We start from the raw sequence: 26689 nt of genomic DNA, 5'->3' as shown, positions 1-26689 counted from the left end.
CATAGGCAAATTGAAATAATTGAGTAGTCTCTAAAGTACAGTGAAGAGCACAGTAACTAAATAGTAATTGTTTGTTGTTCACACCAGCTATACCTGGTATTTTGCGAACCAGTATGGGTTTCACATGAAGGCATTTTTCAGTGACTGAAGTTTATTCCTTTAATCCCCAGAATGTTCTTGTTTCTCAGCCATTTTTATGGAAATATTTCTGAGTTATATGTCACCCTTCCTGACTTTTCAAAATTGGTTATGCGGCTGAGGGAATCAAAGGGCATAAGAAGCCACTACAATCAGCCTGACGTACTTCTTGAAGCTTACATTTGCTATGAGATTTCAGGGGAGGTTTCTCGAAGAGAGGGGAGCCATACATTTAAATTAAAATCGCATATAATATTTGGATCAGGATGTAAAAATCATGTAGATGTTTAAAGTAAAATATACACTTCAAAGAAATTTCAGGGCTGTAGATGCTGGTCACAAGCCAGGGGATTAGGTCCTCCTAAGGTACTTCAGGGGGAAGGAGTGTAGCTCAGTGTAGTTAACAGTGTTTAACGTTTTAATGGAGCAGTGTCTCTGGGGTTATTCCACTTGTGAGGCTGTTTGCCCTTCTTTAAAGTGCAGTTTTATCCACCAGCTCCCTGTCAAACCTTAGGGAAGGCAACTCTTCGTCCACTCAGTAGCTCCTCAAGTTTAAGTTTGTAACCCTTTATGTGTTCTTCACTGCTTCTAATTTGTAATATCTGAAAATTTCTGGAAGTTGTTAGTGGAATGTAAATAGTAATAATAATTTAAAATATTGCACCTCATTTTAAAGATTTTGTTTATTTATTTGTCAGGGACAGAGGGAGAGAGAGTGAGCAAGCACAGGCAGACAGAGAGGCAGGCAGAGGCCGAGGGAGAAGCAGGTTCCCTGCCGAGCAAGGAGCCCGATGTGGGACTCGATCCCAGGACACTGGGATCATGACCTGAGCCAAAGGCAGCTGCTTAACCAACTGAGCCACCCAAGCGTCCCTACACCTCATTTTATACACAGATGTGCATATGCTTAGTGAGGTAACAAGGTGCCTTACATTATGTTCTTCTAGGAAAAAATGCAGCAGAAATTTTCCCCCTCTTTTGAGGACTTTGTTTAGGGCCGGGGGATGGCGGGCTGGTTGTTTTTTTGTTTGTTTTGTTTCATTTCTGTATTTTAAGACTTTAAGAGTGATTTTAGATTCACAGCAAAAGTGAGGGGAACGTACAGATTTCTCACATACCCCCACCCCCATCCCCATACATGTGTAGTAGCTTTCCCCATGATCAACTTTCCCCATCAGAGGTGCACATTTGTTACAACTGATAAACCTACATTGATACATGATTACCACACAGAGTCCATGGTTTCCATTAGGATTCACTTTTGGCTCTGGGTTTGGAGAAATGTATAATGACACATATCCACTAAAATAGTATCATGCAGAGTATTTTCAAATACTGCCCTAAAAATCCTCTGTGCTCCACCTTTTCTAGAATGTCATATAGTTGGAATCATATACTATGTACCTTCTCAGATTGGTTTCTTTCACGGTATGATATGCATAGGTTTAGTTTTCTAAGACCACCAAAGTGTCTTCCAAAGTGGCTGTATCATTTTATATTCACACCAGCAATGAATAGGAGTTCCTGTTGCTCCACATCCTCTCCAGCATTTAGTGTTGTCAGTGTTCTTCATTTGGGCCATGGAAGAAGTATATTGTGGTATCTCATTGTTTTAATTTACATTTCCCTAATGGTATATGATGAGGAGCGGGATCTTTTTATATCTGCTTATTTGGCATCAGTATATCTTTGGAAAAGTATCTGTGAAGGTATTTGGCCCATTTTTAATTCAGTCATTTTCTTATTGTTGGGTTTTAACAGTTTTTTGTGTATTTGGGATAACAGTCCTCTACAGATGTGTCTTTTCCGCATATTGTAGCTTGTCTTTTTATTCTCTTGATGGTTTCTTTTACATAGCAGAAATTTTTAATTTTAGTGATGTCTGACTTAACCACTTATTTCTCTCATGGATCATGCCTTTGGTGTTGTATCCAAAAAGTGATCACCAAACCCAAGGTCGTCTTTATTTCTCCTATTTATCTTCTAGGGGTTTTATTAACTGTTGTGAAGGTACAAAGTCTGTGTCCAAAAAAAAAAAAAAAATTTTTTTTTTTTTTTTTGCATGTGGATGTCCACTTGATTCAGCACCATTTGTTGAAAAGACTGTCTGCTTCACTGTATTACCTTTGCTCTTTTGTCACAGATTAGTTGACTCTTTTTATATGGGTCCATTTCTGGACTCTTCACTTTGGTTCATTGAAATATTTGGCTATCCTTTTGACAATTCTACTGAGCCTTGATAACTGTAGCCTTATAGTAGATGTTGAGGTCAGGTAGTGTTAGTCCTCCAGCTTTGTTTTTCAATATCATGTTGGTTTATTTGTGGTCGTTTGTCTTGGTACAAACTTTAGAAGTTTGATGATACAGACAAAATAACTTGCCAGGATTTTGATTGGAATTGCATTGCATCTGTAAATCAAATTGGGAGGACTTTTTTACTCTCAGTTTCTCCCTAAATTCCTACATATTAAAGCTTCTGGAAGTGGGACTGTGGATAAGCAGGGCATGATTATATTGCTTTTACATCACATTCCTCATGTAAGTTTTTTTTTATTATCTAAGAACAGTGGTACAGGTATTCCAGAATAGATAACATAATCATACTTGCATATGAATCAGTGCATGTGTGTGTGATAAATATTTTTGTAATGGATACCCTCAGAAAAATATTCAGTATAGGCTGTTCTTTTTTTTTTTTTTTTAAGATTTTATTTATTTATTTGACAGAGAGAGAGAGATCACAAGTAGGCAGAGAGAGGGGGGAAGCAGGCTCCCTGCTGAGCAGAGAGCCCGATGCGGGGCTCGATCCCAGGACCCTGGGATCATGACCCAAGCCGAAGGCAGAGGCTTTAACCCACTGAGCCACCCAGGCGCCCCAATATATGCTGTTCTTTAAAAGACTCTAGGTTTTATGTTCACAAATTAACATGAGAAAAGAATCAAGAGGATAGTTAGCAGCAAGGAAACTATACTTAAAATGTTATATTTTAATGATAAAAGTTTTCTTAGTGTCCTTTATTAATTTTTCTGCATTTAGAGAAAAACGTTGACCTTCTAAGAGTCCTTCTCATCTTCCTTATAATATGTGGATCTACCTTGTTCAGATATGAAAATTCATTAAGTAAAAATCTTGTTAGAAATATTATAAAATTGACTTTGATTATCTCTGGGATTGTCAGTACTCTCATCTTATTAGTAATTGGAGAGGTTTTCTCTTGTCCTATTTTTAATAATAGCCTGGCTGGGTTTGACGTTTCCTACCAAATGTTTTGCTATTTCCATAATAATGGATCTTATTAAAGGTTTTATAAAGTTGCTTTTTAAAAAGGTATGGATAAAATGAAGAGTGACTAAAATAGAATGAATCCCCGATTATTATTGGTAATTGCTGAGCGTGCTGAGATGGGCTTTTGACTACTTTACTTCTTGGGCCTTTTCTCTCAGGATTTTCTGTTAAAATTGCAAATTTGGATTTCCCTATTCATTATGGTGGTCATTAGCATCCTTATTCTGAGTGCTAAAGAATCCTGTAAAGTTTGTCAGAGAAATAAAGAATAGTATTTATTCATTTCAGGAAGCAAAGGGCTAGGAAGAATTGGTAAGTATATAGACATAAAAGAATCAGATTTGGTCTTTAAATTTCTAGAGCACCAGGATTCCAATTTGTTAAAGACATACTCATCACTACCGGTATTTAAGAACTTAGGAGAAATTGTTAGATGAATATGCTGGTATGCTGGTAATACAGGCAGGAGTTAAGGTACTCGGCTTTTGCATTTTGAAAGGAGCTGAAATGAAAAAAGATAATTTATTCTAAAGTTCTGAAAGCAAGTGTAATAGTAGAAAAAAGTGAGAATTACCCAAGATCAAGATAAAGGAATGGAATTATAAAAATCAAACATTCTGTAATGTGAAAGTATGGTTCCATCTTCCCAACTCTTGTAGTTGCATTTATGTGAAATGGTTGTTTTATATGGTGCAATAAATTCTCTACAGTTAATTCCATGTCCATACCCTCTTCCTATTCTTAACTAATTTTTCCATAGCTTTCCATTTCTTTATCCTAACTTAATAGAATAGGCAGATAAAGATGGAGTGACCAAAGAAGGACTCCATTTAAGGAAGTGGCAGAATGGACAAGATCTTTTAAAGTATCCCTTGATTACTGTGCCTTCCTATTACACTAATTAGATTTTATTTATTCATTAGGAGATTAAAACCAGAAGAACAGAGGTAAAGTCTCTACAATAAGATAATGAAGAATATAAATTAAACTGGGGAAAGAGCATTTACAACAATTGTAACATTAATCGAGGTTCACTGTCCTAATAAATAAAGAGCTCATTCCAATGAGAGGTACCTAAAATAATATAGATAACAAGACAAAGAACATACAAAGCCAGTAAGCTAAAGAAGAAATGCACAGGGGAAAAAAAAAAAAAGATTGCATTATTTCTAACTATTAAAGCAGTTCAAAGTGAAACATCAACATATGCCACTGAAATGCCAGTCAACTATTGAAGTGAACAAATTCAAAACTAAAAATACTTTATGCTTTTGAGGTTTGTGCAGTGGTAACCATCACACATAACTGGTAGAAGAATAAATTGTTTTTAACATCTGGACAGCAAAGGATCTTATGCATATTCATAAACTTTTACCTAGTTTAGTTATGAGCCTATTATCCTATGCTCAAAACATTCTGTGATTCTGCCCTTAAAAATTAAAATGCATGTCAACTATAGTCAAATAGAGTATTTTTTAATTAAATAAAGTCAAAGTCTCAACAAAAAATTAAAATGTGTATGACCAAAGACTTCATATTATCACTTTATAATGGAAAAAAATTGAGAATAACCCAAGTGTTCATGGCAGGAAATAATTATGTAAATGTTGGCATATCCATATAATTCATCCTTTAAAATTATATTCATGAAGAATGTTTAATGGCAGTTAGAATTCTTTTGCTATAATACTGTTAGCCAAAATAGTGTACATTAAAAATGTGTATGTGTGATTAAGAAAGATCACCATTGGCTATGTGTACATGTCCTCAAAACCACTTTATATTTTCCTATAATTCCAAATTTTATGTAGTGAATCATGTTCTTTAAAATGAGAGGGGAAAAAGTGGAATGGTAAAAATGTAGTTGTGAAGACAAAGGAGATGAACTCCAAAATCAATACAACTTATTTATTATGAACAGTTTGACAACACCCATACCCCTCAACCTGTTAACCTCCTCTTTACTACTTCTGCTCTTATTATTTATTTCTATATTTAAGATGCTTTCCAGATCAAGATGAAAAAAATAAAAATGCTTGTTAAATTCTAGAAGCTTGTGTTAATGATCAGAATTCATAACAGCAAATAATCCAAGTGACATTTTTGACTTTTGAATGCATTGTAAGACTTTAGTCTAATTATTTGTTTAGGTATTTGTTTAGGCCTTGAGAGTGAGAGGAATTGTCTAGGACAAAATAAGAAATAAGGGTGGGAACCTTTTGTTTATGGATATCTCTAATAGAATTGTCTTTTGGCAGTGAAGTTGAGCAAACTTTGACTGGAACTTTGGAGATGTAATAGATGGTATTTTATCAGTTCTATATCAAAAGAGTCAACACTCCTAATTATATCATCCAAATAAAAATCAAATGTTTTGTAGCAGCTTTTATTTCATATTTCATTTAATTTTATTAGCCCATAAGGCCTCCATGAAATGGATTAACCTTTTTGAAATCCACAGGTGGATATTAACATGGGGGTGATTTGTGTAAGACTGCATGGCATTTTAAAGTTCTAGCTGCGATTCAAATATTACATATGGAAAATATACATGGAGGAAGTCAGATTACATGTGTTTAATTTTATGGTCATTGTTTTTTATAATCAGTTGGCTTTAGGACTTCAGTTTGACAGTTAGCCACAATTGAAATTCACATATTCCAATCAAGTGTATCCCTAGCCACGAAAATACCTCACTGTTACTATTCAGAATTAAATAAACGTTTTCCTACTCTTCCACTCAAGGAGTTCTATGTACATGCGCTAAATCTGTATTTCTATACAGAATGGAGATGGTAGTGATTGTGAGGACTGTGGACACATCAGTAAGAGGTGTGTGAGTTAGCACAGTTCAGTCTTAGAATTGAAACCCAAGCTAGAGAATAAGTTCCAGGCTTGTTGTTTGTTGTTGCTGTTTTCCCCCACAACTCCCTTTATCACACATCAGAAGTAGAGAACAGTAAATGGCCCAAATGATCTTGGGATGGGGATTAGACCTGTGGGAGAAGACACAGGAGGAAGAGCTGACGGAAGTGTCTGACTGTAGAATCTATCTGGAAAAGAATACAAATCGGCCGACTGAAGGTGACTGGCTGCATGCCTGTGTCACACCTCAGCCTTAGAGTCATTCGTCCTTCCTACCTACAAGGGAAAATTCTGATACTGTGGAATCACAGTCCTTTAAAAGACCATTAAATATTCCAATATTATATACTGACAGGGTATAGTTTAAAGGAGAAATAATTTTAGATCTACATTAAATCAATCTATTTGCTTCTCTTTATTTTCAGAAGGGGAAAAAAAGGGCCAACTTTCCATTCTCATTGAGTTGATAAGTTTTGATGTCATGAATTTTTAATGTCTCATCGAAGAATTTAATTATGAACTGGGGTGTGAAGCATTGTGTTTGGTGTCTTTTCTCCTTAGACTATCAAATAGGAAGGAAAATGGTGATTATCCAAATAAATTAAAAGTGGCCATTTACGTAACCATCTACTAAAACTGCCTACTAAGAATGTTTACAGATGTTCATAGTTAGCATTGAATTTTGCCAGCAATAAAAGTTAATGCAGAGTTTCAGTACTCTTTTTTTTTTTTAAGATTTTATTTATTTGACAGAGAGAAACACAGCGAGAGAGGGAACACAAACAGTGGGAATGGGAGAGGGAGAAGCAGGCTTCCCGCTGAGCAGAGAGCTAGATGCAGGGCTCCATCCCAGGATGCTGGGATCATGACCTGAGCTGAAAGCGAAACTTAACAACTGAGTCATCTAGGCACTCCACAGTACTCTTAATTACAGAATTGTTCATAGAGCGAAAGGTTCAGCAAATAATAATGCATTATTAATCTAAAAGGCATTGTATATTATCTACTCTTACATGGGGATTTTACTATAATTCAGGAGAACTCAGGAAAATAAATACATTATGGTAAATTTAGTCCACATAATCAATAATGATGAAATGTTCTTTTTTTCTTCACTTACAAATACATCTTCCATAAAATCCTTCTAAGTCAACTTACAGATATTGTAATGCTTCAAAATGAATTAGTTTTTCTGGAGGATGCTATATAATCACCTTGAGACTACAGTATGAATTGTGCTGAAGCAAGGTCTGCTTCTAGTTATATTCACGAAGCTGTTGAGTGTGCTTTTTGGGAGGTATCTAGAAGTTCAAGGTTATTGCTGCACCACGCACATGGGTTTGGATGTCTCTCCTGAGGATTTTCAGTATACCCTTTCAATAAATAACTAACAGCTCATTCATTTCACATCAAATCCAACTCTTTATTTAAACATATTGGGAATTTGGTGACTTTAAATAGTAATAGTTAAAGCAAAAGTCAAGGTCTAATAGTGTTGGTGGGCTGTCGGCTATGTCAGAATTCTCTTTTTCAGGTAATGAAGGAAGCAGGAAGAGAGTTGTGGAAGAAAAGTGCTCAGAGGGGCAGAGGTTTTATTCAGCAGTCTGCTTTGTGTGCACCTAGCCCTGAAAACTTTCTCTGCTAACAACTGAATGGATAAAGTGCTATATATTCACTTGCACACACACACACAGAGTGTTAAAAATGCTTTGTTGATCTTTGTTGATCTGTGTGTGTGATACTGTGACGCACATAGTTTATATCAGGATTTCTTTCTCTTATGTGTATGATCATTTTTATTCCAGAAGGTTCAGATTCCTGGCCATGTGAGGCTCCATCACTTTTTGGGTAGAATCGTTATTTTATTAAGAATCACTGGCTATGTTAAAATCAGTTTGTTATGACTACAGAGTTTCTACTTTTTCTCTTCTAATTTAATAACAATTGAGTTTGGTTTTTTGGTTTATTTGTTTGTTTTTGCCTCATCACAGGGTGAGAAATATAAAAAAGAATCGTGGAAGTACTAAAGAGAAGAAAAGGTTCTTAAAATTGTCATGTGAAATAATGGGTAAATTTGTTGACCTATTTTATTAGTTGGCACCCTTGAGAGAAACAAAGAATTGGCAGTTTAGCAATGTCATGACAACATTCAGGCATATCTGAGGTACAGTCTAGATGATTTTGTGTAGCCACTCAAATTTATTTTTAAGAAGCCTCAGGGTGCCTCGTGGCTCAGTCTGTTAAGCATCTGTCTCTTGGTTTCGGCTCAGGTCGTGATCTCATGGGTCCTGAGATGGAGCCCTACATTGACCTCTCTGCTCAGCAGGGAGTCGGTTTGAAGTTTCTCTCCCTGTGCCTTGTCCCCTCCCAATAGATAAACAAATCTGTTTAAAAAAAGCCTTTACAGTAGGGACCATAACTCCCCACTCCTCAAGTGTGGTCTGAATTCCTTGCAGGGGGTATAGAATGGATGGGAGAAGAAAAAAGGAGTAACTTGACAGGGAAGAAACCTTGACAAATAGTACCTTAGCCATGTAATCAAGGTCAGTATCAACAATGATGAATCTTATTGGTGGTGTGTCCCTTGATATAATGTGGTTAATATATTACTTCACTTTCGTCTTCCCTCCAAAGCCCCATAGCCCTAGTCTAATCTTGAGAAAAACACCAAACAAACCCCAATTTTAGTTAATTAGAAAAAACTTTACACAGTGTAGCTAAGTGTGCTATGAACACAAATCTATCATCCCCTCTCAGATAAAGACAGAATGGCCAAATCTTTGTCACTGTTGCTACAGTTCAAATTAAATCATCAGTTGTTGACATTGGCTGCTCTTAAAAAGGTGAGTAATGTTAGGAGAAAAATGGTTAACAACAAGCCTAACACTCTAAAAATACTAGCATTAGGAAACAGATGACTTTCAAAGCATAGTAGGTATAAAAGTAAAACCTAGATCTCCAAAGAGCTAGTAACTTAGCCTTGAAAAGGAAACTGCCTGATATTTCATAGCAGAATATTGTTTACTTTGGTAAGGCTATTTGATTAATTGGTATGGTTTTTGTATGAAATCACAATCAAGTTGTGTCACATTAAAAGAAAAATTCCAAAATAAAAGAAGGTTACATATGTACAAATCAAAGTATTTGTTACTTACTGGCTTTTCGAAGCCATTTTATGTAGAAGACAAAGGAGAAAACCTTTAGTAACAAAGAAAAGCATTTCACTTGAGGATTTCTTTTCCATGTGAAGTCCTGGGGAAAAAACAATTGGGCTGTTTTTATTTTACATACACATTTTTATTTTTTAGATCCTGCCTGATTTAATTGGTTGGTAGGAAAGTGGGCCATGCAGTGGATACTTTGTATGGAGCAAAATGACTTCTAAGTTCTAGAATATACTATACATCAAAGATTTAAGAAAATTCTATAGTACAGAAACCAAGAGCAATGTGCATTACTGCATTGTGTATTTCTGGCTTCCTCATAAAATGTGGATGGTTTTTTGTAGGAAATGTTTCCATTTCATTGTTTTTAAACGATGGTTTTACTCTTCTTTTTTCCTAGGCCTTGTCTGCAGTATGTAAGAGAAATTTACACATTTACTCTTTACATAATACTGCCCTTGAGGGACAGTGTGAGCGCTTTCCGTCTATTAATCAGAGTAAACTGAGTTTAACAGATGTTCAATGGCAGACACCTTCTCAAACCAAATGTCTTCCTTAAGAACTGAAAGGCATACACTTTACACATCAAATCAACGTCATCTTTCTCCTTCTCTGTTCTAGTGCACTGACAGGCAAAATTCCCCAGTCACATCGCCAGGATCCTCTCCCCTTGCACAGAGAAGAAAGCCACATCCAGATCCTCTCCAGATCCCTCATCTAAGCCTGCCACCAGTGCCTCCTCGCCTGGATCTAATCCAGAAAGGCATAGTTCGGTCTCCCTGTGGCAGCCCAACTGGTTCACCAAAGGTAAACAGATTTTATTAGAAACACAGGTAATTTAAGTGACACTAATTGATTGCTCAGGTTCCTTTGAATTCTATTCCTCGAATTCTTGTGCTCTTAATTGTTTATGAAGAACTTTGATGTGTTTCTCATTTTGTTTATGGTAAGCCTACTACCATATTTTTGCTTTATTACTGTAAAAGTTACATAATTATTCAGAGAGTACATATGTCTATAATATCTACTTGATTTGCAAAAATGCGTAGAAGAGTAAACATGGTTATTCTGTAAAATGGATTTAAAAAGTCATTATGAGTATTAAGACAAATTGCATCCCCTTATCGAATGATATTTTACACTCATTTTCACCATGTCATGACAAGAAAAAATGTAATGGGGGTATATTTGCATAAGGGCTTACGATGTGATAAAGTAGCCATATCTCAAGGTGACTCAGAAGAGGGAGCTATTTTTATAGTACTTTTTATACCCAAAGGAATTAATTACAAAGAATTACAATATTTGCAAAGTAATTACTTTACTCTTTAATTTCAAAGACAGAATTCTAACTGTAAATCTAAGCCTATAGTTTGTTTTAGTTTTTTTTTTTTAATAAATTTTATTTTTTTAAACATATAATATATTTTTATCCCCAGGGGTACAGGTCTGTGAATCGCCTTGTTTACACATTTCACAGCACTCACCATAGCACATACCCTCCCCAATGTCCATAACACCCCCCCAACCCCCCTCCCCGCCATCAACCCTCAGTTTGTTTTGTGAGATTAAGAGTCACTTATGGTTTGTCTCCCTCCCAATCCCATCTTGTTTCATTTACTCTTCTCCTACCCCCTTAACCCCCCATGTTGCATCTCCTCTCCCTCATATTAGTTTGTTTTAGTTTTATGAGGACTTTTTTCCCCAAATTTGATAAGAGCTTATTTTGCTTTATTAAATATAAGACTTAAAAAGTTAATTCCATTTGCTAATATGCTTTAGAGTCTAAAATGAATCAGAAGCACAATATTTTAGTAGTAGTTGATCTTGATTACAGTTAACTTGGTTGTAAGATTAGATTAAGACTTTGTAGGATGGTATTTAGTTAGAATTATGTAAACATACAGCACATTCCTTTTTTCTATAGTATTTTCTACCCATAAAAGCACAAAATCATTCATCAGATGAACCGTGTATCTAAAAACAAAACCATAAAAGTCACATAGACTTAGTTCAGGTACATGTACCTTCATTGTTCCAGATGGGATTTAGACTGATTTTTTTCATTTTAAGGATCCATAAAAATTCAGATAAGTTCTACAAATAATGCTGCTCTATTATTTGTGATTTTCCACTCTTCTGGTAATAACTGGTAAAATAGGATCAAAGCAGATTTGCCCCTTAGCAGTTGCTTTATGTTGCAGTAGCAAATATGAAAATGGCAGAACCAACACTTTCATTCTTTCGGAAATATTACAAATCAAGCTGCTCTTTCAAAAGCAAAACAACAGCTGCTTTGATAGTTTTCTTTCTCTTTCCTTAATTGTGTAAAGGTGCAAATAAATTAACAATTAAATATTATTTTCAGGGGCGCCTGGGTGGCTCAGTGGGTTAAAGCCTCTGCCTTTGGCTCAGGTCATGATCCCAGAGTCCTGGGATCAAGCCCCACATCGGTCTCTCTGCTCAGCAGGGAGCCTGCTTCCCCCCTCTCTCTGCCTGCTTGTGATCTCTGTCTGTCAAATAAATAAATAAAATCTTTAAAAAAAAAAAAAGAAAGATATTCTTTTCAGTGAGTCAAAATCATCACATAATTTTGATACTCTGCTACTTTTTCCTGTAGAGTCTTTACAGTCCTTAACGCTTTATGTTTAGTTTATGTATTCATTTTCATTCATTTATGTTTAGTTTAACATTTTATGTTTAGTATAGTCCTTAACATTTTATGTTAAGTTTATGTATTCATTTTCTACAAAAAATTCTGAGATATATAAGCTTTTCACTAATTTTGAAAAATGTAATAAATTGATAAAAAGAAACATTAAAAGGTGACACAGGAATCTGCTAAAATTCTGTTATGGCTTAGAAAACAAAAATGATAATAGACTAGTCTGGAAATCACTTTTCAGTGTGTGGTACAACTTCTAATTTATTTATTTTTCTATTGTATATCTTCAGTCTTCTCCTTGCATGGTGAGAAAACAAGATAAACCACTCCCGGCACCACCTCCTCCCTTAAGAGATCCTCCTCCTCCTCCACCTGAGAGACCTCCCCCAATCCCACCTGACAATAGACTGAGTCGTCACTTCCATCATGTGGAAAGTGTGCCTTCCCGAGACCAGCCAATGCCTCTTGAAGCCTGGTGCCCCCGGGATGTGTTTGCAACTAATCAGTCAGTGGGATGTCGACTCTTAGGGGATGGCTCTCCAAAGCCCGGAATCACAGCAAGTTCAAATGTAAATGGAAGGCACAGTAGAATGGGCTCTGACCCCGTGCTTATGCGGAAACATAGACGCCATGATTTGCCTTTAGAAGGAGCCAAGGTAAGAAATAAGCAAAGCAGAAGCTAAACAGTCTTCTCAAACTCTACTGATAGGAGGTAGTAAAGTAGTATAAAGGGTTGGGAGTGGTTTGTTTTTTGGTTGTTGTTGTTTATTTATTTATCTATTTTTTTGCCTGGTGTGGCACTTCCCTGAAGACCTTTAATTATCTCCAAGTTATAAATAATCAGAAGCTCATTAAAACTTAAAAGAAGTCAGGAAGACGGTTCTAAGTAATTATTTAGTTTTAATGCGAAAACACTAGACAGTTTGTGGGAGATTTATTTCACCTTCCCTTATTTCATCTGCCAAAACTTTTTCTTATTAATAACTTGTTGGTGGGAGAATCAGCACTGTTTCTTTTTTTTTTTTTTTTTTAACTCACCTGATCCTATCTAATCTGAAAAAAAAAGTTGACTATAGCATATCATAAATCGGTCACTGGAATTGTGGCCAAGGACAGTCACCTCGTGCATCCAGGTAAAATGAACTTCTCCCAGACATAAAGACACCATTTCCATGTCCCTCTTACAGAGCAAACTCTTTCTCCATAAAACTGAAAGAGACGGCACGTGTGTTGAGCTCTGACTTGAAAGATATCACCACTATCATTTATAGATCGAGGAAAGAATTTTAGCTTGCAGCAAACCAAAGAGGCAGCAGCAAAAATCACTGAGTTTAGAATTCTTGGTAGGCCCTTGGCAAGTTGTACTCTAATATTTTCTAGTATTTGCTTCCATGATATTTTTGGCTCTGAGATCAGATGGTTGTCTTCTTCCCTCTGCGGAAGGAGGCTTTGCTTCTTTTGAAGACTGTAATATTAAAGTTATGCCTTTCTATTGATCTTTAATTGTTATTTTAGAAGAGTATTCAATTCCTTCAAAGTAATGGTTTGCATGTGATGAGTTCAGCATATATTCAAGAAAAAAAGAAATGTGAATTATGACATGTATTCAACTTCTGTGTGTCTGTGTGTCTGTGTCTGTGTATGTGTGCCTGTGCATATGTGTGCACATGTGCTCTTGTGTCAAGGTTAAGTGATAATGAAAACTTTGTATAATAATATTTAACTTCTGAGATTCGAGGGTAGGATATGAAGAGTCAAAATATCTAGTGTGGCATTCAAAACAAAGGGGAGGAGCAGTGGGAGTTTGCCATGACTCGTTGCCATGACTCACCTCAGTACCTTCATGCAGCATTTTTTTTTAAAGATTTTATTTATTTATTTGACAGAGAGAGAGATCACAAGTAGGCAGAGAGGCAGGCAGAGAGAGAGAGAGGAGGAAGCAGGCTCCCCGCTGAGCAGAGAGCCCGATGCGGGGCTCGATCCCAGGACCCTGGGATCATGACCTGAGCCGAAGGCAGAGGCTTTAACCCACTGAGCCACCCAGGCGCCCCCCTTCATTCAGCATTTTAAATATATCATCTATTTTAAATATAAAGATCTGTAAAGGTTTCTCCCAAGGTCATCTAAACATGTAAATGGAAGAAAAAGTACTTACAAAAGCATTTTTATAATGTTTTCTGAAAATGGAGTGCTTATCATCTTCGATTGTATATTTCTACAACCTAGAGCCTGTATCGGAAGGATCTGCTGGGTTTTTTTCTTTTCTGGGTTTTTTTCTTTTTTTTTCTTTTTTTCCTTTAGCCTCTATTATTTTTTTTTTAAGATTTTATTTATTTATTTGACAGACAGAGATCACAAGTAGATCACAGAGAGGCAGGCAGAGAGAGAGAGAGAAAGGGAAGCAGGCTCCCCGCCGAGCAGAGAGCCCAGTGCGGGTCTTGATCCAGGACCCTGAGACCATGACCCTAGCCGAAGGCAAAGGCTTAACCCACTGAGCCACCCAGGTGCCCCTAGCCTTTATTATTTTTCATTCATACCTGATCATACTTGTCTTGAGATGAGTGTTGGAATGAGCTCTGCCATGAATTGATTGGTTACATTTCGCTACATACTACAATTTATTTTGTAATGGATTTTGGATGGATTTTTAATGGATTTTGGAAATACTTATGGAATTATTTTAGCCAATTCATTGAAGACATCTTATTTCCAGATTCTTTTACATAATATGTTATACAGTTTTGGCACTAATATAAACCTGCCCTTTTAAGCCCTAGAACATCCTGGCTGTTAATTTTTGTATGGAAGGTTACCATTTTTTAAATTGGTGTTATAATTTCGTAGGCTATAGGTATGAAATTTTATTATGTTAACTGGAGGTATGAAATATTAATAGTGACTTCAGTTTTGAAGATTCCTTTAAATGTTTTCTATGTGAATGTTCATGTCCTAATCATTGATACATATTAATGTCCCAGAGAACATTGAGTAAATTGCTCAATATCTCTTAGTGAAAGCTGAATTTTAATCTTGTTTAGTTCTGGCTAAATATCCTCATTAAGATTCTTTAAGGTTTAATCTCATGTGTTGTGTATATTAATAATGCAGTGTTTATATTCTCAAAGTAAATTTCATGTTATAATCAGACATAAAGTTTTAACCAAAATTAGATGTCTAAGATTTATGATTTCAGTCTAGTTGTTCAACTTCTATGGTGGATTATAAAGAAGGATCTACATATAGTTAATGTAATAAAGAGTGTAAAAGAGATGTCTCCTCTTTTTCTCTTTTATTTTCTTTATGAAGGAACTTCAGTAGACCACAAGGTACATCATAATTTACATACAGTAGAAAAAGCCTAACTCCTCTTCCCATTTCTCTGTTGGGAAACCTAAGAGGCTGGCTTCAGCTAACATCTGACAGAAGACTGAGTCCATCTGGGATCTTGGGGTTCTCAATTTCTGTGATCCTGCCTTGGAGTTTGCTTCTCACCTTATATCTTTATAGTTCCTCCATCCAAACTGGTTAAATTTCACATTCGTTAAGTGCTTTCTAGATGCAAGACCCTCCTGGTGTCTAGGATAACTGGAATCCCAGTGTTCTGTTCCCTTTCAAATTTAACAAAAAGTTTTTATAAACTGACAAGGATAAGGCAAACCTAGTAGCTGAATTTTAACAGAGCTAACCATATTATCAACACAGATGAACCAGGTTCTGGAATCAGAACTGAGTCTTGTAAATGGGATTGACTCCTTAATTTATTTCTTATGTCTTGATGTTGGTGTAAAGAAATGCAACTGATTTTTGTGCATTGATTTTATATCCTGACACTTTATTGAATTCCTCTATAAGTTCTACAGATTTGGAGTGGAGTCTTTTGGGTTTTCCACATATAATATCATATCATTTGCAAAGAGTGATAGTTTGACTTCTTCTTTGCCTATTTGGATGCCTTTAATTTCTTTTTATTGTCTGCTGAAGCTAGGACTTCTAGTACTATGTTGAATAGCAGTGGTGATAATGGACATCCCTGCCGTGTTCCTGACCTTAGCAGAAAAGCTCTCAGTGTTTCTCCATTGAGAATGATATTTGCAGTGGGTTTTTCGTAGATGGCTTTGATGATATTGAGGGATGTACCCTCTATCCTTATACTTTGAAGAGTTTTGATCAGGAAAGGATGCGGTACTTTGTCAAATGCTTTTTCAGCATCTATTGAGAGTATCATATGGTTCTTGTTCTTTCTTTTATTAATGTGTTGTATCACATTGATTTGCGGATGTTGAACCAACCTTGCAGCCCTGGAATAAATCCCACTTGGTCGTGGTGAATAATCCTTTTAATGTACTGTTGAATCCTATTGGCTAGTATTTTGGTGAGAATTTTCACATCTGTTCATCGAGGATATTGGTCTGTAATTCTCTTTTTTGATGGGATCCTTGTCTGGTTTGGGGATCAAGGTAATGCTGGCCTCATAAAATGAGTTTGGAAGTTTTCCTTCCATTTCTATTTTTTGGATCAGTTTCAGGAGAATAGGAATTAATTCTTCTTTAAATGTTTGGTAGAATTCCCCTGGGAAGCCATCTGGCCCTGGGCTCTTGTTTGTTGGGAGATTTTTGATGACTGCTTCAATCTCCTTACTGGTTATGGGTCTGTCAGAACTGAGTCTTACTTCCTACTCTAGAATTTACTTTGTGGAGGCAAGTAACAAAGTACATCTTTGCCCCGACTCAACTTATTTTTCTTACCTTTTTTTAAATGAACAGGAAGATTGATTTAGGACATAAAAAATATTTCCTTATTTTAAATTCCAGTATTATTAATATACAGTGTTATATTAATTTCAGGTGTAGAAGTTGTTCAGCACTTGCATACATCACCCAGCACTCCTCATCACAAGTGCACTACTTAATCCCTGTCCCCCCAAACACACACACACATCTCCCCTCTGGAGAACCACCTGGTACCTCTGGGAACCAGAGTTAATAGTGTTTCTTGGTTTGTCTATCTTATTTTTCTTACTTTATAAAATGGAAGACTAATAGTACCTTATCTAGGAGAATAGTTACCTTCCAAATGCCTAAATTCTTCTATTCCTCAGGTCTGGAATAAAACCAAAAGTCACAGGTAGACATGAAGGAGCAGTAGAAGTTGTAATAGTTGACATTTTCATTCAAAATATTTGTCTTTTTTTTTTTTTAAACAAATTTGAAACCCAAATCATCATCTCTTTCTCTCCTTCCTCTCTTTTTATTTATCATAATTCCTATTAAGTACATAGTAAGCACTTGGTTGCTGAGTTAGTGCAGTATTTAAGCTGATGGTAGAAGCAAGAGAATGCGTATGTGCTGGGGTTGGGGCAGGCGAGGGCAGGTCAGGGAAAGGGCTTGGAGGAAGAGGACATCCATGATATGCAAGGAGGAAAAACAGGTGTGTGTGTGTGTGTGTGTGTGTGTGTGTGTGTGTGTGTTTTAATGTATTTTTCCAGCACTGGCCTTCAGCCGAAGGTAGCCTGTAATTTTCTCATTTGAAATAGGAGTCATTTCCTCCTCTTTTTCATGAGAATGCTAAAGGTTACAATGTATCCTCACCCTCCATACCTGGCGTGCAGTTCTTAAAACATTTTATCAAGGGAATAAAGGGGAAGGGGATCTAGATGTTTGGAAGTTGAGGTATCTTCACATAACGGTCAGTCTCTCCAATGGTAAGCAAACACACGCTTGTGTGAAATAGAAACAAGTCTCATTTAGACTTGTTTTCATTAGAGGGAATACTTCAAATGAACTATTAGCTTCCCATTTTCAAGATAAGAAAACTTGAGTAAGCACGACATGCTTAGATTAGAATTCGATATACCGGCAGGAGACTTCATAAAGTGAACACCCATAAATGGAGAGACCACTCACTTTCCTTCATCTTGTGTCCTCTGTCACTGTGCCGCTTCCCATCATCCATTAGAGGCATCTGCTCTTTCTGTTTGCATCTTCGCTAGATAAATGGTAAGGGAAGCAAGAATAAATTAAATTCTAATTACACCATTTGCTACTTGTAGAGAGCTGTGAGGGAAAGAGCCATTCAGCTCATCATTAAAATGAAGTGCAAGAATTTTCTGTGACTTTCATTGACTCCCTTTCTCTCCTCCCTCCCGCCTGGCATCCTCAAATTAGCTAAGGTAATACTTTCCTTTTAACATGAATCTTCAAGCCAAGAGTTATTAGGTTTATTTATCTTGTTTGATTGGTAAGAAATTTCTTTCCTGTAGTACTGTTTTCTTTCTCTGAAATTCTCGGATTCTAGCCACATTAGAAACCTGCTCCTTAAATTTTTATTTTGTTGGCTAGATATTTATCATTGGTGGTGGTTTGTTTGTTTGTTTGTTTAAATTAGCTGAGGTAAGGGGTGCCTGGGTGGCTCAGTGGGTTAAGCCTCTGCCTTCTGCTCAGGTCATGATCTCAGGGTCCTGGGATCAAGCCCCTCATCTGGCTCTATGCTCAGCAGGGAGCCTGCTTCCCCCTCTCTCTCTACCTGCCTCTCTGCCTACTTGTGATCTCTCTCTGTCAAATAAATAAATACAATCTTTTAAAAAAATAAAATTAAAATTAAAAAATAGCGGAGGTAAAAATATTTGCGTTAAATATGTTTTAAAATATCATTGGACACTTGAAATTTATCTGCTTGTATCCAGATATTAACATTATGTTAAAGTATCTTTATTTGTTCCTCTTGAAAGTTTAAGAATACTGCTGTTTCTAATATGATAAAAACTATCTCTGACTTATGATGTTACTTCAAATGACATTATTCTAAAATGACCCTGTGTACAATAATCTTTAGAAGATGCTGCTAGATAAATACATAGAAAGATTCCCCTTTCTGAGATTGTGGCTTTTGCTTTTTGGTGGAGAGGCACATATTTATATGAATGACCTTAAGCTTATCTATAAATCTGAAGGACTATCAAGAAATAAGTTCCCAATGTACACTGGTGTCATTTCCAATCTGACGTTGTAGAAGGACAAATTGTAGTGATATTTTTGGGTAGTGTTTGTGTGCCTCCCCATACTGGGATACAGAAAAGGGATTGCATTTGGGGTTTTGTACAAATAAAAAATTTTGTCTTAATTGTCCTAAGATTATCACAAAAGCATGCATTTTTCCGTGTATCTCAAGGGTCCCAAATACTTTAAGCTTAATTTTTAGACAATATTTGAATCAGAAGAAGGCATTTCAAACTTCAAGATTCGCACTGATGCTATCTTGAGGCATGTAAAAACATATTAATCTAGGATAACCTAAAATTTATAATAAGTTACTTGATAACTCTGATTAACTTCTTCCATAAGTCTAAGCTTCCCCTAATGTCTTTTTATTTCTTCAACCTCTTTTAGCTCTATGAGTACTTAGAATGTTCAAGACACCAGGGGAAATATGAAATGAATAAAGCAAAAGTCTAGTGAGAATGAGATGGGTGTATGATTAGTTCACTGAAAGATAAGGCATAGGAGAAGCATTCATAAAGAACAATACGGGCTCCTCAAGAAGAAAAGCAAATCTAATTGAGATGCAGTGTAAAAGAAGGAATAAAGAAAGCTGTGTGCAAGAAGGTCACTGGCTTATAGACATGAAAAGATTGGAGGGTGTTTCTGTAGACATGACAGGGAAGTATGGCATGAAGGAAGGGAGAATGGGTATAGCGAAGGAAGTCCATTTGGGATGGATACGACGTAGAGAAACTATAGTCAGGGTAGATGAAATTACAGCAGTGCAGACTGAAACCAATAATATAGTGTCCTGAATTCTACACTCAGTTGTCTTTCATTTGTTAGACAGGAAAGAGGTTTTAAAGGTTTTTGTTGTTGTTACTGCTTTTTGGCAGAAGAGTAATAGGATCAGAATATTTACATTGGTGGCATTTTCAATGAAATTGTGGTAGTTTGGGGACAGTCAGCTGGGAAGGCAGAAGAAAAAAGATGTCTCCTTAGTTAAAGAATTAAAGAAGAAGAAGACCTGAATCTGGGGCACCTGGTAGCTCAGTTGGTTAAGGGTCTGACTCTTGATTTCGGCTCCGGTCATGATCCCAGGATTGTTACATCGAACCGCTTGTGGGGCTTCACACCAAGGGTGGAACCTGCTTGAGATCTGAAGATTCTCCTTCTTCCTCTGCCCATCCCTACTCCCCACCCCCAACTCCCTTGCCTCTCCTAACGGCGGGGGGGGGGGGGGGGGGGGGGGGGGGGAAGAGGCCTGAATCCGTGAAGTTCAGTGTAAACTCTCAATCAGTGCTATCAATCTGCACTTTTGAGGAACAGTTTTTTTTCTCCTATTTATAAACGGGCTTTTCAGATTCCCAGAGAACATAAAATATTTATTTTTAGCTCAACCTGTAATTTATTGCACTCACTCAGGTTGTGGCAGCTAAAATGATTCTAAGTCTGCTGGAATGTGTGCAGGTGGGAGCAGGGCGTTCAGAACGAAGTGGTGTTGGGATCTGTTTTGTCACCATGTAACTCTAATATCACCTCTAATGAGGGAAACAGGCAAAGGAGAGAATGGAACTCCAGCATAGGTCCTAGTTTTTAGAGTGACACCTCAATGCTTTAAAATTGAGATTGTATAACTCTGAAAAGCAATCATTGATATAGTTCAAATGTGTTCTTTAAACTATGTTTCTTATTTTAAACAGATAGAGAAGGGCATGGACTTTCATTTTGCATTCTAAAAGCTTTGATACCATTTTAGAAATACCAGTGGAGGAAAAGAAATTGGTAGGTCATTGATGGGGCTATCGGGCTTTTCAGGTCATAGTACAGCCTTTTGCCCCCTCATTAGCCTACCTTTTAATTATGAATTAATAAGAATTTAAGTAAGAGCCTCATGATAAAACTTTAACGATTACTTGAAGATTTTAAAATACACTTCACCTTTTCCATATGTGTATGAATATACAATGTTATTCTCTCTTTTTTTAAATCACTTTAATTTCAAGTTGTTGCATTAGTAACAAGCAATTGTTCAGTCTCTGTAGTGTAACTGAGAAACCTAGAAATCGGAATTTCTTACCCTGAGTAATTAAGTACCTTATAAGCAAGGTAACAGTTTTAGTTTGTGCTGTTCACATGGAAAATTTCATTTAAAATTGCATGCACTTTGAAAGCCAGAACAGGTCTCTCGTTGCCCATAGTGTTGAAGCTTCAGCCTTGGAAGATGAAAGGCATTTCTGATAGTACTCATGTACTGTCTTATCAAGAAGTTTAAAAATGTTCTGTTAACCCCAGAGAGATATAATTTAGAACACTTTTATTTGAAAGAATTGCACCAGCACCATTTTCTCTTCACGGAATCCTATAGAGAATGGTAACTTTTCCATAAAAACTGATTGGTATTTGGGAAATGTTACTGTCTGTGTATCTAGCTACCTGTTTCAGATTTATAGAAATTATCGTACATATCCCTTCTCAGTGTATTCAAGTATCATGTTGTATTGTATTTTTTATGTATAACGTTGTACTCCTTTGGGTAATGGTGAATGATCGCTATGGTGCTACTGACACCTAGGTAAATTATATGATATTTCGCTTGTTTAAATAAACTGACATTACCCTTGCTTTTCAAAATTACAGTTTTCCTAAGAGCTGCTACTGTTTTTAGGTCCTCCAGAAGTTAAATTTTAAACCAGCCCTTTGATTTCCTTTCAGGTCTTTTCCAATGGTCACCTGGGAAGTGAAGAATATGATGTTCCTCCCCGGCTTTCTCCTCCTCCTCCCGCAGCCACTCTCCTCCCTAGCATCAAGTGAGTTCTGTTGAATTTGGACATCTCTTGTCCGTGCATTAAGTGATGGTAATAGTGGATGTGAGGTACTCAGTACAGAAAGTGCAAGGTGAATAAAAACACATCAGTAAAAATGATCCAGTCAGATTTATAAACTAATATACCAGCAATCAAGATCCTTCCTGGTTCTTTGCTGGGAAGCACAGCATCTAGGATACTTACCTAAACTTCAAGCAAGGAGCTCGGGGAGAGAAAACTTGTCTTCTTTGTATCCGAGAAGAGAACAGAGTAGCACAATGAGCTTTCCCCTCCAGTTTATCTCTCTCCCTGAGGGGTGTCACATTTATCCCAACTATCCAGTGTGATATCAGAAAATAGTCTTTGAGTCTGTCAGTTTTCCCAATTCCCAAACCCATTCAGCCACCAAGTCCCATTGATTGTTCTTTGAAAGTTTTTTTATAATCTGCTCATCTTTCCCGTTGCCTCCTAGCTGGACAACTTAAAGGATGAATCTTACACATGATGATACGTCATCATCTTAGAATTCGTATTAACAGATTTTTAAAATGGAGTTAACTGAAAAATAAGTTAATCCAGGTTATCTCATTTGAAAAATGGGGACATGAGACACAATGAACAGTTAAGTGATAGATCTACCCAAGTTAAACCAGGATAAAACCAAGTCTTCTGGTTCCCATTTTCCTTTTCTTCATGTTACATTAGGCTACCTGCCTTTTCTGTAATATATTTTGTTTACACAGCTGAATGAATTTAAATTCTGCTTTCCCCAGGTTACTTTCCTACTTAAAACCCGGCATTGTTTTTTCTTTCCTTTTAAGTTAATTCTCTGTTCTTCTCCTAGCAGTAAGATCCATGGGATTTTACCCAACTAAAATATTTTTCCTAAAATAATTCCTAATGCTTGCCCTCCAATCTTGTCTTGATTTTTTTTTTTTTTTTCCTGGTTTGGTGAGTTTTTCAAGCTGTTTCCTCCTATGCACTACCTTTCAGAATCTTTATTCTAAAGGTCCGTGTCTCAGGCTGTATTTCTTTATGAAAACTTGTATAACATCTTCATTAGCAATGATAGTAAGTGTTAAGACTAATTCTCATTTCTCTTCCTACAGTTTATGTCCTACACATTTAACTATGAACTCTGCTTCACTGTCTTCTAATTTTAAAGTGTTTTTCCATATTAAAAAAGATTATAAGGTTTTAAAGGCAAAAAACTTTTTCTTAAATTTTCTGATTTTTCCATAACACCTTACTCTTTTTGCTGTGTATTAAATACACCAAGGGTACCTGGTTGCTTCGTTGATTATCTGGTTAAGATCTCACTTCTAACTGAAAGTCTTAGAGCATCTTCAGTCCTTCCTCTGCTGGTCACTGACCTCCCCTATACATAGGAATAAAAAAGGAAGGATAAGCTAAATCCCGGCCCCCAAGAAATTTACACTCGACTTTAGAAAATAAAATGAACATACATGAAATCCCCAGAGAACATTACGCACTAAATTGTATTTCTAACTTGTTAGTTTTTACTTATGCTTGGAGGAAAGATTGCTACAGACTTTCCAAGTCCAAGGATGTTTCATAGAGAGGATGGAAATTTCCTGAGTCATAGAGAATAGACACAGTTCAAAAAGGGAGTGGACAAGAAAAGCAAGAGTGTGAAATGTGACATCATTCAGGGGACAGGAAACAGTGGGAAACTAAGCTAATTGGAGTATTCTCCAGTGGTAACTTCTTTGGGAACTGCCAGATAATGCAGCTGACATAAAAGTTGGAAGCAAATGTACATATTCTGTATAGTAGGCTCTAAATCAGTAAGAACTTATGATATCCTAGCCTCACATGAACTCTGGATATAGATAGATGATAGGTAGATAGATACACATATGTAATAAAACATCTAAGTTCAGTTAACTCTGATAATTCAGAAAATGAAGTAAATAAAAATTTGCCAATTAGAAATTAAATTTGTATATTCTGTTTACTAAATTCATACCATCGAGTGGAATGAGAAACAGAAGTTGTAGTTTCCTTCTTATATATCTGATATTAGATACCTGTTTCTCCTATAAGTTAAGAATAAATTCATAGCATAATGTATTTCATTAATGTTTTTCTAGTCCCTCAGTTTGTAAGTACATGTGAATATATGTTGTCCCCATTTATTCTTGATTTTTCCCTCAGAAAGAGTGCAGTTAGTTGCTTACCCAGAGAAATATTTTAACAATGTAGGTTTAACAGCAAATTAGTTTTTGATTTTTGCATGCTGCAAATTAACCATAATTAACAATACAAGTGTTGACTTTTTCTTTTTAACAAGTGTTGACTTTTAATGTTACATTTATCTCTTCAGTTTTTTATTCTGACTATATAGGTAGCAGTTCTTCATTGTATAAAATATGGAAACTGTAGGAAAAAAGAAAATTAACAAATATGTAAATACAAGCATCTGCATACTCAAAATATCAATGTCCAGAGTTTTAACATTTTGACCTTTTTTCAGATTTTTTTACATGATTTACATTATATTGTAGAGATCATGTCATGCCCTTCTTTGTTACTTAACATTTTAATAAGCACTTGTCTTAATCATTTATGGGCTGTATTATTATAAAACCAGCATGGAATTCTGAAGTGAACATTAAAATAATCAGACGTGACTCCAGCATATTAAGTATTTGTCTATCTTTGAACAAGGTAACTTCTCAAGCCTTCACTTTCTCCATCTGATAAATGAAGGGATTGTTTATCTTAAATGATCTCCAAAATCAACTTTTGAGCTTCAACTTTTTAGATTCTGTGCAATATGTTTTTTAAGGAGTGCTCATCTATAATGTTAATTATATGTGAAACATTTGGCAATTTAAGTGTGCATTTGTAGATGGCTGTTTGCATCTCTTTGCTGAAGCCAGTATGAGTTGGATTACTGCTCTAGTTTTCTTTGGTTTTGTTTTTTATGTTTGGTCTACTTGGGCCTCATTAGAGTATATAACCAGAGTCCAATGAGTATGGACCCTTAGCACTACAGGGGCATAGAACAGAGGTCTCCGCAAATAGGAATGAAATCGGGATGTTGGATGTTCAAGTGCCTAATTCCATGTTAGACTCTTTCTGCGTGTTTCAAAATCAGCCCAAAGCAAAATCACAAATTATTACCTAACGCAGATTTATAGTTCTCACAAATGCTGAAAATCCCAGTGTTGAATTCAATAAAGTCACAGCTAGCATTTACCTTTTTAAATGTACATTGTGTTGTTATAAATATTTACTAAAGCATAATTGTTAAATTATTTGATGTTACCATGATTCCCATTTACTTGATGTAAGAGGCTACTGTCTGATAGCGTTACTTACTTATGAAACTGTATGTTGCAGTTATGTGACTTTTATTGTATAACTTATCTTGAGACCTAGAAGAATATAGAATTTATTTTTTTAAAAAATGTTGTTGCAAGCTGAAGCAAGCTGAAACTGTACTAGTGTACATAGATTTATTTTTTTTCTTAAATAGTTTTTCTAAATGGTTTCTATTTAACATCATTGATATTTAGCTATAAGTGTAAAGTTCTAAAAAGCTTAAAGCATGGGTACTTATTATTTTCTAGGGGAGAGTGAAAAAAATCCTATGTGGGTTATTTTTACTTTGTAGTGTAAATTTTTACTAAACTATCTTTGTCTTGAAATAATTTGACTAGAGTTGAATAAGGTATTCCAGGGTTAAATAGTACACTGCCTTTAAAGCCGAGATGAGAATTTTGGTTTGGTTTTCAGAAAGTTTTGATTGGCATTATGACATGATACTAACTTGCATTTTTAAAGAATTTCCCTGGTTGCTCTGTGGACAATTGTCTTTAGGACAACAGAAATGAAAGCAGGGAGACCAATGGAGACTACTGTTGTTATCTGATATGGTAGACCCGTCAGAGATGGTCAGGGCTTTGGAGTCACGGTGATGGAGTTACTGGGTCAGCTTTGGGGCATATTTTGATCCAATGGTACCTGTTAATAACCTGGATATCTGTGAGGTATGATAGTCAGTGACAAACCCTACATAGGTTTTTGGCTAAAGAAACAGAGTAAATCAGTGCCATTTTCCAAAGAGGGAAACTGGTGAAGAGCAGATGTGGGAACAGGACAGAGGTGTAAAATTGAGACTTAGGGATCTGCTGAGTTTGGGATGCGTATTACACACACACACACACACACACACACACACACACGAAAGTAGAAGTTTTGAGGGAACAATTAAACGTACCATCTATGCTTAAAACTTGTATTATGTTCAGGTGAATATTTCAGTAGGTGCTGTCGAAAGCCAATAAACTTATTACTACATACCAATGCTCAAATTTAGTTTGATAGATTGATAACTATTAAAGTATTAGTTTGAAGTAGACTATACCAGTTACCCCTGAAATGTTAATTGGAGAAAATATGTTTAGAACACTGCTGTAGAGTAAAATTTTAGTAAGCATTATAGGTTATTATAAAAAATCTCCATTTATATGCCAAATTGCAAGGGAAAATAAACTAGAAATGTAGATTTGTGAATGTCGCCTCGACTGCTCCCAGAGAGATCACGCTTCCAAACATCAGTATTTGTGCATGTGAACGCGCATATGACTGTGGTTGTCTTTAGACTGTCGCCAGAATGGTCTGTGTACAAGTCGAAGTGTAAAACTATAAAGCTATATTTCATTCTATGTGAATGAAATGATCTGGTGAATTCATGGTAGAGGGAGAGGTTTGTTTTGTTTTGCTTTGTTTTTAACTAGAAAGTGGATGACATAGAA

General features: G+C 36.0%; 1 protein-coding gene across 7 annotated transcripts in view; it reads left to right on the top strand.

Annotated features, from left to right (window-relative positions):
- CBLB (Cbl proto-oncogene B) overlaps positions 1-26689 on the top strand; it is a 215759-nt gene that overhangs the window by 145990 nt on the left and 43080 nt on the right. For all 7 annotated transcript variants that reach the window (XM_032852101.1, XM_032852100.1, XM_032852099.1 and 4 more), the window contains 3 exons: positions 10075-10260; positions 12409-12774; positions 21811-21905. In XM_032852101.1, coding sequence (XP_032707992.1) covers positions 10075-10260; positions 12409-12774; positions 21811-21905 — 647 coding nt within the window. The remainder of the gene's footprint in view (positions 1-10074; positions 10261-12408; positions 12775-21810; positions 21906-26689) is intronic.

This window comes from Lontra canadensis, unplaced genomic scaffold (genome assembly GCF_010015895.1).
Source record: "Lontra canadensis isolate GAN:19392208 unplaced genomic scaffold, GSC_riverotter_1.0 scaffold6, whole genome shotgun sequence".
NCBI classification, from domain to species: Eukaryota; Metazoa; Chordata; class Mammalia; order Carnivora; family Mustelidae; genus Lontra; species Lontra canadensis.
The sequence above is the reverse complement of the archived record's forward strand: the minus strand, read 5'-3'. Positions and strand labels throughout refer to the sequence as shown.